Source organism: Diprion similis, chromosome 14, assembly GCF_021155765.1.
Source record: "Diprion similis isolate iyDipSimi1 chromosome 14, iyDipSimi1.1, whole genome shotgun sequence".
NCBI classification, from domain to species: Eukaryota; Metazoa; Arthropoda; class Insecta; order Hymenoptera; family Diprionidae; genus Diprion; species Diprion similis.
This window is the reverse complement of record NC_060118.1, coordinates 4,894,769-4,908,791: the sequence shown is the minus strand read 5'-3', so window position 1 is coordinate 4,908,791 and position 14,023 is coordinate 4,894,769. Positions and strand designations below refer to the sequence as shown.

Below are 14,023 nucleotides of genomic sequence, written 5' to 3'. Positions count from 1 at the left end.
GCGGAAATTCGAGATGGGTGTATAAAATAATTATTCAAATATTTTTCCCGCTGGAACTATTTTCAAATCGAACAGAACCTTTGACAGAAATGTCATAGCACTCACCTAGAACTCACTCCGAAATACCAGCATCCCGCTCGCAAAAGTCAGCATCTCAAGTTTCAGGGCCGGAAATTCGAAATAGATGTACAAAATAATCATTTTTATGTTTATAATGTTATATAAGTTATAATTTTTATGTTTCCGGTCCGAAACGTGAGATGCTGGCGTTTTGTTCTACTTCTCGGTCTAGAGAACTATTGATATAGGTATAATGCTTTCTGGGTGTAGAACATTCGATACTTACGGTTTATAATGGTCAAATTATCTCAATTTGTTGAGATACTACGACATGTTACGAGAACTTAGCATCTCGTGTGATTAGGTTTCTTTTTAATCAAAAACACCGAGAACTTTCGTAAATCTCGCTCGAAACCACAGAAGTCTTCTGATATCTATGATTTGCAGGTCTACGACCGAATTGCGTTGAGATGCTGTGAGATGCTACACGAAGTTAGCATCTCATATTTCGAAAATGATTTTTTTGGAGCAAATTCAACGGAACTACTGTTGAAACCTATCTAGAACTGTAGAACTATTCAGGATGCTATAAGAACTGCAGTTTATTTTTGAGATGCTAATATTTGATATGCCAGATTCATACAAGTAGCAAATGATGGGATCATTTTAACGGTCATGATAACAATTCAGACACAGATTTGAAGAATTGTCAAATGATAAGCATTTTTTTTAGAATAAAATCAATAAATATATTTGAAAGATAACACTTGTCTTAGAATTCTGTTTTTTTTTTATTTCACGCAATTTGTAATTTTTTAAATTCAACAATACGAACATTCGTAGTTCTCAATCGAATTGCACCGGTCAACGCGAATTTTGAGTCTGGATTCTAGATGTCAATTTTCGATTTCTTCTATGTAGCTAATAAAAGAAAAACTAGTTTTATTAGATATAAAGTTTGTTTTTGTAGAAACCAGAACGATATTTCGGGTGGTAAGAAAAATTACTTATTTTCTCAAACGTTCATTGTAAATAACAATTAAACAAACTTCTTTATCGCATTTAAATCACTTTTATTAAAGAATTTAAATACGAAGCTGAAGTTTGTTTAATTGTTATTTGCAATAAAGGTGTGAAAAAATAGGTAATTTTTCGTAATATCCAAACAATCGTTCTAGTTTCTACAAAAGCAAACTTCATCTAATAAAACTAGTTTTTCTTTTATTAGCTACGTGAAAGAAATCGAAATTTGACATCTAGAACCCAGAATAAAAATTTGTGTTGTCCGGTGTTATGTATTTATTAATGTAAAAAAGACAAAAGCAAACTTCATAAGTAATAAATGAAAATGTTAGCTATTATTCTCTGTACAGGATCGAAATTTACTTATTTAAATAGAAATTGAAAAAAAAAATTTTTTTTGTTGACCTTTGTTATTTGTTCATCCTTACCATTGGACGTTTCCATTCGATGTACCGATCGGGTCTCTTTGAAAAATATATGGAATTATCTTGAGCCGGAAACTCGGGGTCTTCGAACAGTGTTCCATTCGATAAACATTGCTGCCTTAGCTCGTTAAAGTCTTGAACTGTTCCTTGTGGTCTGATGCCTGATCCTCTTTCTCCGAGCTATGAACAACACAACAGAGCTATGAGTCAATATTTTAACAATAGTTACTAAACAATTATGAAGTAATACGAAATTGTTTACATCCTTCCTTTCTTTCAAAAAGAATTAAATTTTTCAATCTTCTCTAGATTTAGCTTAATTAACACTTAATTTCTATATTCATTATGCAGTAAATTAATTTGAGTACATTTGTAAACAAATCTTTATATTTATTGAAAATTTTTGAAAAACTTTTTGTAATTGTAGTCTTATTGAAAATATTCTTTTATCGATATGTTGATCCAGATTTTTTAAGCTTTAGATCTCAGAATCATTAATTTCAACTGTTCTCTAGTTTTTCATAACATTTTACCGTCAGAAAACATGCAGAAACACCACAACTCATTTTATTCTAGATCTGTAGTAGAAATTTAATTTCCGAAAAGTATGTTTTCTCTAGAAATCGATTTGATTCTAAACTGCATCTCAACTTTGTCAGAAATGGTAAAAAAAAAAAAAATGAAAATTCAGAGTTTCAAAGAAGAAGAAAATTCATTCGATTTATATGTCGAACTCGACTTAGTCTGAAGGTCAGTTTTTTCGCGAATTATGTAGATAATTAATCCGAACTGTTCCAGAAATAAGTGAAAAATTTGTCTAAAGAATATCCGGGAATATATGTTGAATATCTGAGAAATCCCTGAAAAAAAATTGTGAGAAATTGCTAAAAATAAGTTTTTTCACCAAGGTTTTTATTGTTCGGCGCAATAGATTTATAAAAAAAAAAATAGTACGAAGTACCAGTTGTTTTGTTTCTAAGATTTTTGTAACTAAAATAATATATTCATCATCTAGAATTTAGTCAATAGCTGACATATTGCCCACGATTCTTGAGCGTGGTCAGATCCATATAAACTATCGGCCATCTCTTTAGGGTCACAGTTTTGATCCTTGCGAGAGACGTCTTGATAAATTTTATTATGTTTCCGAATTAAACCTTTGTCTTCCCGATCTTAGCATTTCCTGTCGTACAAAAAAATATGTCCCAATGAGTTTTGTGTGTAAAGAAGCCTGATTTTTCCGAATATGAAATCAACATTCAGATACGAGACTCCTTAGACCCCCAGAAATTGTGAAAAACCACGTTGGCACAAAAGTGCCAAAAATTCAAAGACAAAGCATCGATTTAAAACCGTGATGAAATAAATAATTGAACAACGGGTTTTTCGTAAACGGTAAGGCCTCGGGTGTTCAGGCTAGAGGCTCACAAATTAGAGGATTTCAACTCTTGTTTGACACTTTTCGGTACAAACGGCCCTACGCCTTTTCTTCGATAATTTAAAGTACCCAAATTTAAAAAATCGGGTTTGTGGCGCTATCTGGCGTTTCGATATTTTGTTATATAACCTACATAGTTTCCAGAGCAACGTTTCAAGTACTTCGAAAAAAATGTCCAAGTACAAATATTCAATAGTTTGTTTTCCATGACGACTTTTGTTGCTGGGGTACAAACGACCCCAGTACGTCAAGTATATACGTTGAGATTTCGTGATCCGATAAGAGATAACTAGTAGCGTTTAAAGTCGTGCAAGGACATTTTGGTTTTGAATTTGACAGCTTCGAAGATTCGGCTGGGCTAAACCAGCCATCTTCAGGCTACATTTATTAGAAAAACAACAGATTAGGCAACTATTTATTCGGATAGCGCCGAGTGCTACATGCATTATCGACTTTTGAGGTTAACCTGATGTAGCAGTCCTACCTTTACCGACCAAGCAAACTCATTCGTTTTTTTCCTATACTAGCTAAACAAACAAACGGAAAGGGTTCAAATTGCAAAAGTGCATCGCTCTTTTGTAGCGGAATTCAGGAAAGTTACTCATGTCCCGAAAATCGTCAAAAAAATGTGTGCTTTTTTGACACGTAATATTATTCCCACATTGCCCGCATTTTAAGGTGCCGCTGAAGTGACTTGAAAATATCAAATCGTGACGTCATAAATACGTGCAGCGCCTCTGAACGTTGAACGGTGAACTAAGGCCGCTGATTTCATTAGCTTGTTCTGTTAGATCCAACCAATGATGTCAGTTACAGATCGGAACATACTTCTTGTGGACCATAAACGGGCTGCTGTCACATGAAAAACGCGTATACGAATCGAGCCATGTTTACAAAAAAATAACTGATAGTATAAGTTTTCCCGGATAACGTGTGTGCTTTTGTACGTGTGAATCTCCCTGGCGAGGGTGAAAGAAATTGTGGAACAGTGCAATCAGTGAATATTCAACATGCGGTAGCTCCGATCGGCCATGTTTGTTGTCGCGTGATTTTATTCACTTCATCATTCTTTATTATAAACATTATCAGCTATTTGCCTGAGCAGTGACTGAGATTCACACGTACACTATTATTCAAGCTACGATTTAAAATATTTCCGAGTAAGATTCATACTCTCGTTATCGCAGGATTCGTATAGGCGTTTTCACCCAATTTCCCCGCTTCTGACGTCACGAAATATATATATGACATGCCAGGTCAGCGGGGCCTTAAGGTGCTTATAAAGATGCGATGTACATACATACACTTCGAAAACGCGGAATGCAAAACTCCTATACCGCTCAAGCGATCAGAGTGAAACTTGGACAGTTAATGCCTTATTTTGGCAAAAAGTGGAGCGACTTTTTACTTTTACTTTTTCAAAATTTGGCAAAAAATTTTACAGATTGGTTACTACCCACAGAAATTGGCCAAATTTTCACGGTTACACCGAATCGATCGAACTATCCGGTATGATGCCACTCGGCGGTGGTAAAACACACCTTTTGAGCCCAGTCCCATCAGATTTGATGGTGAAATGGCAGCTGAACTGGTTTTCGATTACGAAGTACATCGAAATGGATCTCATGGAACTGGGCTCCGAATGTGTGTTTCATCACCGCCGAGTGGCATCACACCGGACAGTTCGATCCATTCGGTGCAACTGTGAAAATTTGGCCAATTTTAGTGGTGGTAACCAAACTATAAATTTTTTTTTTCAAATTTTGACAAATTGAAAAGACGCTCAACTTTTTGCCAAAATAAGGCATCGACTGCCCAAGTTTCACTCTGATCGCTTGAGCGGTATAGGAGTTTTGCATCCCCTCGTTTTCGAGATGTACAACGCGCCTTTATAAGCACCTTGAGGGCTGAAAAGTGCATAGCTGAGGTACTTTGCGCAATTCCGGAAAGAATGAGGAGTAAAATAAGCCATCGTGAGACTGGTTTCATTTAATATTGAGGCCGCTAGACGAGAAATAGTAATTACAATAACTTATGGAATAAAAAGGGTGAGTTTAGTCGGTCAGTAAAGGTAGGAGTACTAGATAACCTGATCGATTATTGAGGTTAAGCACATGTGTAGCACCGTGGATACATTGTATTTATGGCTGACTGGGCCCAGCTGAAACCTCGAAGCTATCAATTTCACAACCAAAATGTCCTTCAATGACCTTTCCCAACGAAACACTACTAGTTGTGTCGAATATGTGATTCTACAGAAGCGTGTTAAACAAAGGTTAATATCTCATTGTTAGTGTACAGTGTAATACATCCAGACTGTGGCCAAATCAAAATTAACTTTGACCCTAAAAAGGTGGTCGAAAGTTGGTGGGTCGTTTGCCGATATAATTTTGCCTACGTTATAGCATGGTTTTCCAATGTAGGTTCCACGAGTGGTGCGAGGCTTATCGTCGTAAGTAATATGAGTTGGGCGTATAATTTCGGATGCAGATTGACGATAGGTTGTACATGGAGGTGCACTCGTATTTTGATTCACTTCATCAGAATTGGTTCTGATGTACTGGCGATTAAGAGTCGGGTTTTTTTGCCAAGAATATTTTTTGCTTGTTCCTGTGATCTGTGGTCCTTTTATGTTTATCGTCGAAACGTAAGTAGGCGCAGAGTATAATTTTGAATAATTTTTATTCGACTTTTGGATAGAATCTATTTTTAAATCGGCTGTCCCATACTGCAGATAGTTTTTGAGCCGATAGTTTCCACAATTTGACGTCTGCATCCTCTGATTCATTTCAGATTTTGAAATGGTCGTATATTGTTGTTACAATCTGGAATACTTGGCAACTTTTCTTGCACTATATTTCAAAATCACGAGTACTATGTACGTAAAATACAATAAAAACTCTGGCTTTCGTGAAAACTTTTCCATGCTATGCAAGGAGAATTTGTACGTCAGTTCACTTTGAAGTGGCAAGCTTTACTGACGCTTCGTCCAGTACAATATTGCGGTAGCGAATATCACGCAGGATGCCTGATAAGATATTTATAAAAAGTCGGAAAGGAGAAAGCCACAAATCCGAGAATATAACACCAGGCTCTTAGTTTTTCCTTGTTCAGGATTATTGGACGGACCTTGCGAATAACCGGTTGATTGGCACTGCATTTTTTAATTTTTCCAATTCATCAGGAAACGTTTCCAAATTTTTTAATTGGGGCAATTGCAACAGATACTCTAATTTGGTTTACTACTCTCAACCCCTAAAATTGGGAATGGGGGTAGATTTTTCAATTTATTCAATACCCTCTAAATTACAAAATACAATATAGGTAATTTATATATCTCCAAAGTATTCATTTTTTCGTTCGTCATATTGGCTGGGTCATTTAAAGTCAGCCATTATACAATTTGCAACTCTAATTTAAAAATCATAATCAGTTAGCAAAAAACTCCCCTATACATTTTTAAAAAATTTCAAAAATGATCAAACAACAACAAGTCATTTTTGCTCAACCTCAAAAGTAGCAAAAAAATCTTTTTATACGCTGCACGAGTAATTATAATAAAAAATAATAGTAAGATATGCCAAATTTTCTGATCGAAGCTACAAAACTCATTTTCATTTTGTACTCGGAACTATATATTTTTTTGGTCATGGTAAAAATTGAAAATAGGTAAAGAAGACCGCACAGTAACCACAACCATTTTCCAACCACGTTCTATCTTTTTATCGGTGCTTGGACGAGTGTGTGTGTCCGTTTATGAGAGGAAGTTTTTGCCCGTCGGTAACTCGAGGACAAAAATTTATTTTCTGCATCATCCAGATTTTTTCATTGTGTCATGTTCGAATAAAATCAAGCTTAAGGTATGACGCTGTGAAGAAAAATTCAAACTGCCGCTGGAGAATAGAATATATCGTGTGTCCATGAGGAAAGTGCGCACCTTATGCGCATGCGTCAGGTCGTTCGAATTTTATTGGCCGACAGTTATCGCATGAGTGAGCAGCCCACGCAATACCAATCGCGACTGTCAGAAAATGTCCCTAGGAGCCCACCGTTAAATGTGGGCCTTAACCGCTAACTGTGGGCTTCTAAGAACATTTTCTGACAGTCGCGATTCGTATTGCGTCTGCTGCTTAATCAGACGGTAACTTTCGGCCAAAAAAATTTGAACGATCTGACGCACGCGCATAAGGTGGCACTGATGGCCACACGGTATAAATCAGAGCCTTTGGATTGTGTTATCTCAAATTTTAAAAGGTACACGACGTTATCACTGTATGTGAAAAGTTTATGAAGTATCTAGGTTCTCAGGGAAATCTAACAGGTTTATCATATATATAAATAATGATATAACTGATTTATTTCATTTGAGTAAAAAGTTGTCTGTAAAAAATAATTGGTAAATTTATAAAAACTAAAACTCATGAATCTATATTGATCGTTAAAAACACAATTGTACTAAAATGATTTATATCACCTGTATTGGGTAATTATCCGTTTTGAATTCAAGAAATAAATAAATAAATACATTAAGTTAAAAAGCGCCCAACATATATAATACAGATGATTGAGTGTAATATAAAATTATCCGACTTGATCAAAGTGGTGTTCATAATAGGATGTGCCATATCTGAAGTTTCGACGACTTTCAAACTTAATCGAAATCTTGAGTTTCGACCAAAACTGAGGATAGGTCAGCTTTTAACGCATTTGCTTTTTACTCAAGAACTCGTTATCCGAACTCAGAATCAGCAATGTTTAGGAAATATCGTTACATACGTGATAAATAAAACATAGTTTTATTTTGAAATATCATCTCCTTGGAAGTCCTTTTAAAATTGAGCAATAATGATTTTTTTTCTGGCGTTTCGTTATGATAACGTTACTAACATCAGCCTTATAAATGTGTAGATACACCACGTTGTCCGCAAAACAATTGACCAAAAAAATGTAGTGGCTATGAATGTTGCGAATTAACCTTTGTTCGATTGAACGATAATGACACTGCAATACTTGGAATTTTCGTGACAGGCATTAAAAACGAATATTCGAAAATATTATTGAAGTCTAAAAGTTTTGTGGACACCAAAGCACAGTAAGAGATGTGTCCTATTCCATATAATACATTGTTCGTTTCACTTGAAACGGTATTACATGACAACATTTTAAACAAACAACTGGAACCTGAAAAGTGGAAACTGAACCTCAATAAATAAAAGTTGAAAACAGAAGTATATTTCTCATCGTATCGTTTCTGTTGACAAAAAGTATGATATAGTTGAAGCAGTTAAAAAGAAGATCTTAATGACATGAGGAAATATTCACGGGTTCGTTAAATCAAAATTTTAGGACGAAGATAGGTTTTAAAGATTTTCAAAAGTTCAATAATCGATTAGAAACGTGTCGTTTTTACTGTTGGGTTTATCAAATTTATAGTCCGATATTGTTGTAGAATTTTTATAGGGTTTGCTAAATTTTTCAATTTATTTTTGTAACTATTATAGGAATACGAGTGACGATAAAGAAATCCTCGTACATCAACATTTTAGAGGATAAAAATTTCATTGTTCGATACCTATAAATTTTTTTTGTAAATGATACAATCACGTTAAAAAACAGTTTTCAACAAACAAATTCTCTGCAATTAATTTGATTCTTTAAAAACATTCCAAATAAAAGGGACACATATTGTAACGCCCAAAAGGCATTATGTATTATAATCCACGGAAGCAACCCACTTCCCTCGAGTCAACCACTCCTCGAATTAACTTTAGCCGTCACAAAGCACGGATATAACATATAAAAGACTGAAACTAGCACTATAATATTCAAAACGAGTAAAGCCAGAGAGAATAGAATAATATGTATATACTTAGAAATATACCTATGTGAGGCACGCTAATCCGGCACAGCAAGCAAAAACCCATATCTATATAACGCACGGCGTCCGAGCCTCGCGCGCCGACAAAGAGGGGGAAGAAACCAAGATAGTATATAAGCCGGCACCTCGGACACAGGAGGACACTCTCTTCTTCCAGCTCTCCTTTGGAGAACCTAATTCGCAAACAAAGGATCAACTGAGATCGCTCAGTTGATCCAATTATATACATTGTGTTCTGACCGTATAACGGCTATTTAAAGTATTGTATTCTTCTATTTCGAAATCTCAGGCCATCCCAAACAGCAAACCTATATAAATTTATATTATCTTTATTTACTGCTCTGCAGCTCGTCGACGACTCATAACGATCGTCATTAATTACAATACACGCATTTAATCAATTTATTCGGTAGCTGGCGCCGATATTAGGCCACACAACTTTCTGTACTATTTCACTATTAATACTTATCATTATTATTATTTTATCACCCAACATTGGCTGATCCTTTATTTCTCTATTTTTTTTGTATAATGTTATACGCCGCAGGCGAAACAGATTAAAATTCTTATTTTTATCCAACACACGCGCAAAGAGAGATTCTGTCAATCACCCACCCCTTCATCCCACCGGCTGCGTCTTATCACTATTGCGGTGAAGGATTCATTGCTGACACACACACACGGCTGCGGTCGTGCGCTATTGCGGCGCACTCTGCATTGCTAAATTACACACCCATCCATATTAACGGCTGCGTCTTCTCACTATTGCAGTGAAGGATGCATTGCTGACACACACACACAGCTGCGGTTGTGCGCTATTGCAGCGCACTACGCATTGCCAAATCCCACATCCATCCATATTAACGGCTGCGTCTTATCACTATTGCAGTGAAAGACTCATTGCTGACACACACACACGGCTGCGGTTGTGCGCTTTTGCAGCGCACTCTGCATTGCCAAATCACACATCCATCCATATTAACGGCTGCGTCTTCCCACTATTGCAGTGAAAGGTTCATTGCCGACACACACACACGGCTGCGGTCGTGCGCTATTGCGGCGCACTCTGCATTGCCAAATCCCACATCCATCCATATTAACGGCTGTGTCTTCTCACTATTGCAGTGAAAGGTTCATTGCTGACACACACACACGGCTGCGGTCGTGCGCTTTTGCAGCGCACTCTGCATTGCCAAATCACACATCCATCCATATTAACGGCTGCGTCTTATCACTATTGCAGTGAAAGACTCATTGCTGACACACACACACAGCTGCGGTTGTGCGCTATTGCAGCGCACTACGCATTGCCAAATCCCACATCCATCCATATTAACGGCTGCGTCTTATCACTATTGCAGTGAAAGACTCATTGCTGACACACACACACGGCTGCGGTTGTGCGCTTTTGCAGCGCACTCTGCATTGCCAAATCACACATCCATCCATATTAACGGCTGCGTCTTCCCACTATTGCAGTGAAAGGTTCATTGCCGACACACACACACGGCTGCGGTCGTGCGCTATTGCGGCGCACTCTGCATTGCCAAATCCCACATCCATCCATATTAACGGCTGTGTCTTCTCACTATTGCAGTGAAAGGTTCATTGCTGACACACACACACGGCTGCGGTTGTGCGCTTTTGCAGCGCACTCTGCATTGCCAAATCACACATCCATCCATATTAACGGCTGCGTCTTATCACTATTGCAGTGAAAGACTCATTGCTGACACACACACACAGCTGCGGTTGTGCGCTATTGCAGCGCACTACGCATTGCCAAATCCCACATCCATCCATATTAACGGCTGCGTCTTATCACTATTGCAGTGAAAGACTCATTGCTGACACACACACACGGCTGCGGTTGTGCGCTTTTGCAGCGCACTCTGCATTGCCAAATCACACATCCATCCATATTAACGGCTGCGTCTTCCCACTATTGCAGTGAAAGGTTCATTGCCGACACACACACACGGCTGCGGTCGTGCGCTATTGCGGCGCACTCTGCATTGCCAAATCCCACATCCATCCATATTAACGGCTGCGTCTTCTCACTATTGCAGTGAAAGGTTCATTGCTGACACACACACACGGCTGCGGTCGTGCGCTATTGCAGCGCATTCTGCATTGCTAAATCACACACTCACTCACACCTCCGGCTGCATCTTCTCACTAGTGCAGTGAAGGATTCATTGCCACTACACATGCACACACGGCTGCGGTCGTGCGCTAATGCAACGCACCCTGCATTGCTTAATCACACACCCATCCACCTCACCGGCTACGTCTACGCACTATTGCAGTGGTAGATTCTTCGCCACTTCACCCACGTAAATCCTCATCCTCCCGCGCACAGCGGTGCACCTCCGCATCGAAGGACGAGCAGCACCCTTGGGCAGGGACCGCCCACACCAACACTTATCAACATAACCGCCCTTGAAAAGGGGATAAAGTACGTCCATCGCGTCTGTGACAGCCACAGAAAAACGAGACGTTACAATATTATATTCTTCACATAATTATATTCAGATATTGTTTTAAATTTATAAAAAGAATTATACGATTTGAATAGTACTTTTTCCAATGTGAATAGGGTGTCGAAGTAAATATAATGACAAAGAAAATTTTAGAAACAAAGTGCATCAAACAATAATGTACAAACATGTAAACGTACTTTTATATCTAACTTCCAAAATCATCAATCATTCCAGAGCATAAAACCAGTGTAATGTCCATATTCTAAGGAATTTTAATCGTTTGTTTACTTATGTGACGAAAAATACAAATAAAATTAATCAGTTGCAGGCAAAAGTGTAACTTTTTCATCACCTTTATACCGAAGTATAAAGAAAAAGGAGAATAAAAAAAACGTTTTAATTACATTTTAGCTTTTAAAAATGTATGTTATAACATCGCAATCTTTCTGATCACCTGAAATATTTTTACAACGACGCAGTGAAAATATTTTGCTGTATTACTGTTGAAACGTTTCTGAAGCATAAGCATAATATAAATTTGCGGTAACTCATATCGTTACTCGACTGCGTGGTTTTGAGTTTCCTTTTAGGTACGTTTGTATCAGCATTGTAATCTTGTACAACGCAGTATAATGTAAACAAATTCATATTTTTCCAGTTGATTTATATCGATATACTCGACCAGGCTGTATTATAATATCTTTCCTCTAACCGTAAGCGCGTTTAAATTAGCAACGTAATCTTTTATGACAAATTACATAAAAATAAACTTACAAAAGCGGTAAAATCATTTTAAAAAAATGACATCATATATTTCCCTATACTTAGCCAAGGGAGAACAACATTTCAGGCACCCATCAAGAAAAAAGTCGTAAGTTTTTAACGAATTGTAAATCTTGACTCATAACGAAATTCAGAATATAATTGTTTTTCACATCGATGCAGAAGTGTTTACTCAAATTTTGATTCGAAAAATATATAGTTTTTCAGAAACATAAGAAACTAAGTTCTTTTCTTTTAATTAACTTTCAGATATATCTATATTTTAACTGGCGTTGAAAGAGTCAGCAAAAAAGAAGGTATTCGGTATGAGATAAGTTCCTGCTTTCTCGAAATAAGTGACCGAAGTTTTACCTTAATTTAAATTAGAACAGTTGTGTAACAGGATGCGAGATTGAAAGAGAAAGCAACATTAGTACCGAAAAACTTGATCCAAATTTTTTTTCGTCAGTCGAAAAGAAAAAATTACAGGAAAGAAACGAAATTGTAGTAAAGATAATCCGCGATGAAAATTGTCTCGTGAGAAGGTTATCATATTCTCCTTTCAACACTCGTGAAAAATATGGGTCGATGAGATAAGAAACTGCTACACACACCACAAGTTATTGGCACGAAATTGATGAAGTAATCATATGCAATACTAAAATATAGAAGCAATATTAGCGACAGTTTTCAAATAATCGAGTTCAAACTCCGTAGTCGTGCTCGAAGCTGTCTCACAGAAAATACTTAATTTCCGGCAATTTCACGAATTCCTTCGTGAAATCTAGACAGAGAGCATTCTTAGATTATGCGTCTCTGGGAAAATAAAAAAGAAAATGCAAGATATCGCATTTTTATCGTGGTATGGTGTCTCAATTAACTCTTTCAGTCACAGAAGTCACTATAGTGGCAGCCGTTTTTTCTTTCCTTTTTTGTTATTTTTTTTATGTCCCATGTAAAATCCTGATTTTTGTTGCGTTTTCAGGTAACTAAATTGCGTGACTGAAAGAATTATAATATTTAATATAAGTTTAATACTATTTCAAAACAAAACCAATCGAACAGTAATTCAGATAATTAAAACGAAAACAGTTGCAATTTATTATTCAAATTTTCTGTTGAAAACAAAATCAAGTACAAGTTAATTAATTTGAAAATGAAACAATATTCATTCCACTGTTCATCGGAATACCTTTTTTTGTAATCAGGCTGAAGCTAGTAAATCATAATGAGGCAAAAATAGTTCATATTTTGAAGACTTCAAAGTCACTATAAACTTGGAAAAAAGTAATTTTTCCTCTCAATGTTTCAAAACTTTAGCTTTATTATTTACGTTCATACATAGTCAAATCAACCAGATTTAATCATTATCACTGATACATATTAGAAATGATTAAAAATATGTTGTTTAAAAATTATGATTTATTTGAAAAATACGTTAATTACTTTTGAAAATTGATTTCGTTTCGATTACAAATTATTTGTAAAATTTTTATTTGAATGTAATTAGATGCTGTCCAACACCACTACAGCTGTTTGATTTCATGTCGACAGTGATGATTATCGTCTAGCCTAGATACAACATGACGGACAACAAATAAAAGAATAAAACAAAGAGAGACGTACCACTTTGATGTTAGCAAGTGACGGTAATAAACGTCTAATTTCTGCAACTTTTTTCACGAAAAACTCGAGCCCTGAATATTGTCCTTCATTCTCATTATCATCATCATTATCTTCGAATGATCTAATGGGATAGGATTCGTCACTATCATAGTTGCCCATGATAAACGAACTGAACGGCAATTGAAACGAAATAATTCTTCACTATTGAGAATAACTATTGATTCATTGTCGTTCTACCTTCTACTGTTTACTCACAGCCGCATGGCAAGTATTTGTTGTAAAGTGTTGTAATATGTTGTAATATGTATTATTACTGAATTAATGGCAC

General features: G+C 36.4%; 1 protein-coding gene across 12 annotated transcripts in view; it reads right to left on the bottom strand.

Moving 5' to 3' along the window:
• Positions 1–14,023, bottom strand: part of LOC124414919 (calpain-A) — a 60,465-nt gene that overhangs the window by 27,114 nt on the left and 19,328 nt on the right. For 4 of the 12 annotated variants that reach the window (XM_046896096.1, XM_046896092.1, XM_046896098.1 and 1 more), the window contains exons 1-2: positions 5,345–5,737; positions 1,512–1,688 (exon numbers count right to left, since the gene is read on the bottom strand). In XM_046896096.1, coding sequence (XP_046752052.1) covers positions 1,512–1,688; positions 5,345–5,734 — 567 coding nt within the window. In that variant the 5' untranslated portion in view covers positions 5,735–5,737. Of the gene's footprint in view, positions 1–1,511; positions 1,689–5,344; positions 5,784–13,695; positions 13,940–14,023 lie in introns of those variants that run through there. The other 8 variants (XM_046896094.1, XM_046896093.1, XM_046896097.1 and 5 more) reach the window with 6 other exon arrangements.